Source organism: Acyrthosiphon pisum, chromosome A2 (assembly GCF_005508785.2).
Source record: "Acyrthosiphon pisum isolate AL4f chromosome A2, pea_aphid_22Mar2018_4r6ur, whole genome shotgun sequence".
Taxonomy (NCBI): domain Eukaryota; kingdom Metazoa; phylum Arthropoda; class Insecta; order Hemiptera; family Aphididae; genus Acyrthosiphon; species Acyrthosiphon pisum.
In genome coordinates this window covers 17,473,942-17,479,495 of record NC_042495.1, presented here as the reverse complement: position 1 = coordinate 17,479,495, position 5,554 = coordinate 17,473,942, and the positions used below count along the sequence as shown (strand labels likewise).

At 28.7% G+C, this 5,554-nt stretch overlaps 2 protein-coding genes across 2 annotated transcripts in view; both read right to left on the bottom strand.

Moving 5' to 3' along the window:
* Positions 1–1,888, bottom strand: part of LOC115033021 (histone acetyltransferase KAT7-like) — a 3,425-nt gene extending 1,537 nt beyond the window's left edge. The window contains exons 1-4 of the mRNA XM_029490620.1: positions 1,831–1,888; positions 739–792; positions 411–650; positions 208–339 (exon numbers count right to left, since the gene is read on the bottom strand). Coding sequence (XP_029346480.1) covers positions 208–339; positions 411–650; positions 739–753 — 387 coding nt within the window. The 5' untranslated portion in view covers positions 754–792; positions 1,831–1,888. The remainder of the gene's footprint in view (positions 1–207; positions 340–410; positions 651–738; positions 793–1,830) is intronic.
* LOC107882328 lies at positions 1,512–2,821 on the bottom strand. The gene is made up of 3 exons (XM_029490621.1): positions 2,164–2,821; positions 1,955–2,104; positions 1,512–1,891 (listed from the first exon to the last, which is right to left on the bottom strand). The coding sequence occupies exons 1-3, from the start codon at positions 2,221–2,223 to the stop codon at positions 1,766–1,768; spliced, it is 336 nt and encodes a 111-aa protein (XP_029346481.1). The 5' UTR covers positions 2,224–2,821; the 3' UTR covers positions 1,512–1,765.
* Positions 2,822–5,554: the final 2,733 nt, after the last annotated feature.

Genomic DNA, 5,554 nt, shown 5'->3' with positions numbered 1-5,554 from the left:
CAATGGGTGGACTTATAATTGGGCGCATACACATACACATAAATATAAATAATGGATTGACAGCATTAGGTACATATTTTGTTAGTGTCGCTGAATGATTCTTTTATGCGTTTAGGCACATGATTCGATCGGAGAGCAGATAGCCTCCCAATAGGAGTTTTCACTTCGAAAATACAATATAAAATTTATTATTATAGGTACACTTACAAAACCGTCGTTTTTCGTCACAATGTAAAATAAGAACGGTTCAACGCCATAGTCAAGAGTTTTTAACTGTAAAAATAGTTTTCCCATTCGACATAGTGTTTGGCAATACGTTTTGTCTACTTTTCCATCGACCTGTTTGAAAAAAAAATTAAACAATTGTATAGTTTATCTCTATTATGAATTGTTTCATAAAATTAATTTACTTCAAAAACGCTTAAATCTCCACTTTGGTAGATTTCTGTGCCTGGTGGTGTTCTCCAATAACAGTGGCGCATATGTCTTTCCAAAATTGATTGACATTTAGTGTATTTTAAACAAAATTCACAAAATATTAATCTCGAAGAATTCTCCTCCTGTGGAAATGGACATGAATAACAAGTCTCCACTTCAAATTTTCCAAATTTTATTACACTCGGACATCGTACTGGAGTTTGAATTGTACTCTACAATGTCAATTATAGAAATATAATACATCATGTTAAATAAATAATTTAAATTTTACATTCTTTTCCAGTGTCTTACTCCGCTTACATATTTTGATATCATCGTTCACAACACCAGATGGTAAGTCTGATGCATCCAGAACTGAAAATTGTATTTAATATTTATTACTAAGACTGGTTAATAAGCCAACAAATTTAAGTATGTACAGCATAAATAGACACTAATATAAATTGTTAAAGAACATGGCAGAACACATATTAATACTGTTTAAAAATACAGCATAAACCAGTAATATCGCTCACTAATACTATTATTTATTTATATACTTATTTATCCTGTAATTTGATGAACAATTTCCAGAATTATACGTTTTTTCAACTGGACCTAATGTCCTATGGAGTTTGTCCTAAACGGTTATTAAGTAATAAAACAGGATGAAAACATTTTAATTTTTAATCTATACATAACCCAAATTTTCTATGTGCGGCCCGGTGTTCATAATATGTGTTTATGAAATGAAATAAAATAAATAAACAAATAATACTTAATTTAAATAATATTATCAACACTGTTTTTAATGTGAAATTGAGCATATTATTATTCTATAAATTAAAATCATTATTTAATATTTCCACATATTATTGACGAGCATTGAGTACTGCTATATTATAACATAGTATACATTTTCAAAAGATGTGTCTAAAAAAGCAATGCCGTTATATATATATATATATAGTATATACGTTTACCGCCTGTGTGTATTTTTTATTTTGTATGGTTTTGCAAATAAACAATAGAAAATAACCTATTTATGATATACCTAACTATACTTATTTAAGACGTATTTATTTTTCATCGCTAAAAATATGGCTATTAAATTGTTAAAATCATAAAAGTGCGACGTAAATATCATTTACTGCAGGTATTCACTAGTCATAATTGCTTCGAAATTGGTATTTATTTTTTTTTAATTTTCCATTCGTAATCTACTCTCTGAATAGGTACTATGGGTACTTGGTATCTATACATACTATGTTTGGTTAATATATTCAAAATATCATAAATATAAACATACAACATGCAATGGATCAAAATTAAACACAGCAGATCCTACCTACACTACCTCTAATTTGACGATGTGTTGGGGGAGGGGGGGCGAGAAGTAAGGAGAGACATTACCGTCTTTCGCGACATCACGTTGATACGTTGAACCCACGATGGAAAGTTTTTCATGCTTTTCCTATGAAAATTACAATATATTAATAAATACCTACTGAAAGAAAGAATAATTAATCTTTATTACTTTTTTAAATTTTCTGTCGCTGTAAGCATCAGTCTGTACTCTTTTCCTTTTTATCCCTGCAGCTCTAGGTAGTGAACAGGGGACCTTACTGTCTTCCTTGAAATCGGGTATATACATCATTCCTTTAATTGGTGGTTTTCCATATTTTCCCTGTAAAAATTACGATACATTAATAAATACTGAAAGATATAATAATTGACCTTTATTACTTTTTTTACGTAAAGAGCCGAGGAGACATTACCGTCTTCCGTGACATCGCGTTCGTACATCGATCCTTTAATACATGGTTTTCCATACTTTCCATGTAAAAATCATAATATATTAATAAAAGACTAAATAAAATAATAATTGTCCTTTGTTACTTTTTTAAACTTTTTGTCACTATCCACAAGCGGTACACTTTTTCTTTTTTCCCAGGCTCTGGAGTGTGAAAAGGAGGGTCTTTCAATTTTATTGGAGTCTACTTTAAGCAATCGTGCTTTACTTCCGGAAGTATGTTTTAAGGCCAGTGTTTCAATCAAAGACGTACTATTGGGGCGATGGCTATGTATTACACTAGATACTAACCCTGTGTGCATAAAGAAGAACTTACTGTCTATGTGCCGTCTGTTTTTATTCTCAAAAGTGACGGTACATTGTAACTTATATGTACCTTCAAATATCCGTATAAGAATAAAATGTCATTATGATACCGATATATAACTTCTTGCCGTAGCTGTATATGAGAATTCCATATGTAATATCACATAGAAGTTACTATTGAGAAGTTAAAATGATTGATGATATGTGACATAACCGAGAAGTTACAATAGTTACGTATAAATAATTGTTACATACATTTTCGCAACTAGGGGGGTGGGCTAGTGAGCTTAGTCCCTCTGATTAAGATTTATCCCCCCTAAGAATATCCCTCATTGACTAATGGACTTCTGTACATATTATTTGTCCAATAATTGGACTTTTAAATATAGGTATTATACATAATATATAATACTAATCCATATATTATCGCACTCATACAAATTATTATATTAATATTATATACTATATCATTTTACTATCTTTTTAATATTTTTATTTTTTTACACCGCATAATAACTACATAATATTGTTATTTCTACATGACTACATTCATTAATTTTAGGCATAAACATTGTGTGATATCAAATGTTTACAATTCATCATAGTATTATATGCATTTGTGTCTGTTTTCATTTATTCTTAAAAATAATATCGGGCCAAATTATTGTATTAATGTTTTAAAAAATATTTTTTACATGGTTTCAAAACAACGTTTTTATTAAAAATTATATTTTTAAATATGACTTGAACTATTAAAAAAATATTTTCAAAAACATTAATACTTTTTGAAATAATGAGTGTTTCATGATAAAAGAATCACCTTGTATAGGTACAATTTTACAATCCTTATTAGTTATTGTTGTAGGTATCACATAATGGGGGGGGGGGATACGTGGAGTTAGTGATAATGCAAAAAAATTACCTACTATTACATTATATACCTTCTGACTGCTTATGTATTTTATATAAACCCTATTACAATCCTCTTTTCATCTTGATAGGTAGTGTCCCAATAGGTTAGGCGTAGGTCCATAAATGTAGGGGTAGCCGGTTCGAATCTTCGTGAATCAATCGGCAGACAATTTACAGTAAGTTAATACATTTTTTTGCTTTTTTTCCCTAGACTTTGTGCACTTTATGCGAAGTCTATGTGATATCTCAAACTGATTTCTCATGGAAGTTACAATGTGATGAAACATAGATGATTATTTTGCGATATCTCATGCACTAACTTCTCAAAACCGGGCATTAAGCGTCACGGTAGTGTCTCAGAGTAGTCTCTGAGTCATAATTATTAACTTCACATGTCTCAATGTGATTAATATGTAATGTCTATGAGAAAATATTTTGCACACAAATGTGCTTCAGTTTCAACAATAATTGTCTTGTCTATTACTATTTGACACATTATCGTTCGACATATCTAGATATGATATTGAAAATTCATTTTTACAAAATGAAAGAAGGGCTGTTTTGATTTTAATAGAATTAACAAAATTGACGGTCTGTTAGCCTATGTATAATATATCAAATACTAAGTATATTTTATGATTTGATTGTGGTTAATGTAATTTATTTAATTATTATTAGACATTATAGTGGTAATACAGTAGGTAAAATAAATTTTTGGTGAAAATTTGTATTTTAAAATATTATTGTGTGTATACAATTTAATAATATAGTTAAAAAGTTTCAAGTACTCGCGAATAATATTTTTAATTACAACAAAATAAGTTATAACTAAAGCGTGGATTTATAAGCATTAAAAACCAACCAAATAAGCGCTAAAAAATCTTAATTATGCATTAAAAAATTAGCAACAAATTAGATTTTTTGAACGTTTAATTAAAAACAATATATTTAAAAATATGGAACTCTAGTATAGATACTTTTCTTCATTTTTTTGAAATAAAGTCAATGGTCAATGGTCATAATCGATATTTTCTTGTCTTGGTATACGTATTTTATTTCACTGATTATTGATTATTAGTTGATTAATAAATTGAATATCAAAGCATTATTTTGACTACATTTATCTATTGGTTATATTAGATGATATATTTACTTATCTATGTACATTTTATTTAAATCATATTAATCTTTCATTAATAATATTCATTATTTTTTACTAAAATTGTTTTATCAGAACAACTATTCTATCCAATTTGTATAGGTCAAGAAGTAAATTAGTTATTTAAATATAATAAAAATTAGTTTTATCTACCGTATTACCTAGATATTTGGTCTGTACCTATCTAGAAATAAATGATAAATATATACAAATATATAATTATTTGTATCTCATCGATAGTAGGGGAGAGCGGAGTTAGTTGTTACAGGGGCAAGTTGTTACATTGGGGATATCTTGATAACCAATTATGGTAACACTGTGAAACTCAAGAAACAAATTCTATTATCATTACCCCCATAAGCTTTGTAATAATATCCAGTATAAATAAACGGTATCAAGAATAATCTTCAGTTTTCTGTTTTTTGATATCAAAAGTACATTTTTTTCATGATTTTCTTTTGTAATTACAACCCACCCCAATGGAAACTAAGATTATTTCGATACTCAAAATTTGTTTATTATATAGTACTACACCAAATTCTAGTAATATAATTCAATAGTAAATTTTTATTTGACAAAAAATTATTTGTTTAAGAAAAAAAAACCACAGGGGGAAAGTTGTTACAGTCCGTTTAATTATATGTTATTGTTATAAAAATACCAATTTTTGTCCGGCGCGTCCCATGCGTCGCGTCACTCGACACTTGCTCGGTGTTAGCGTGATAACATGGTTCTCGACCCACCAATCGCCTCATTTATGATGCACAAAAAATATTTCATCTTTCTTGGAAGAGTATAGGTACTGTCATTGTTAATTTTTTTTTTTTTAATAATTTTAATTCAAAATATATTGGTTTTGTAACAATGTGCCCCTGGGCTGTAACAATTTACCCCACCCCGGGGCAAGTTGTTATAGTTTGACAAGGTGACTAAAATATATTTATTTT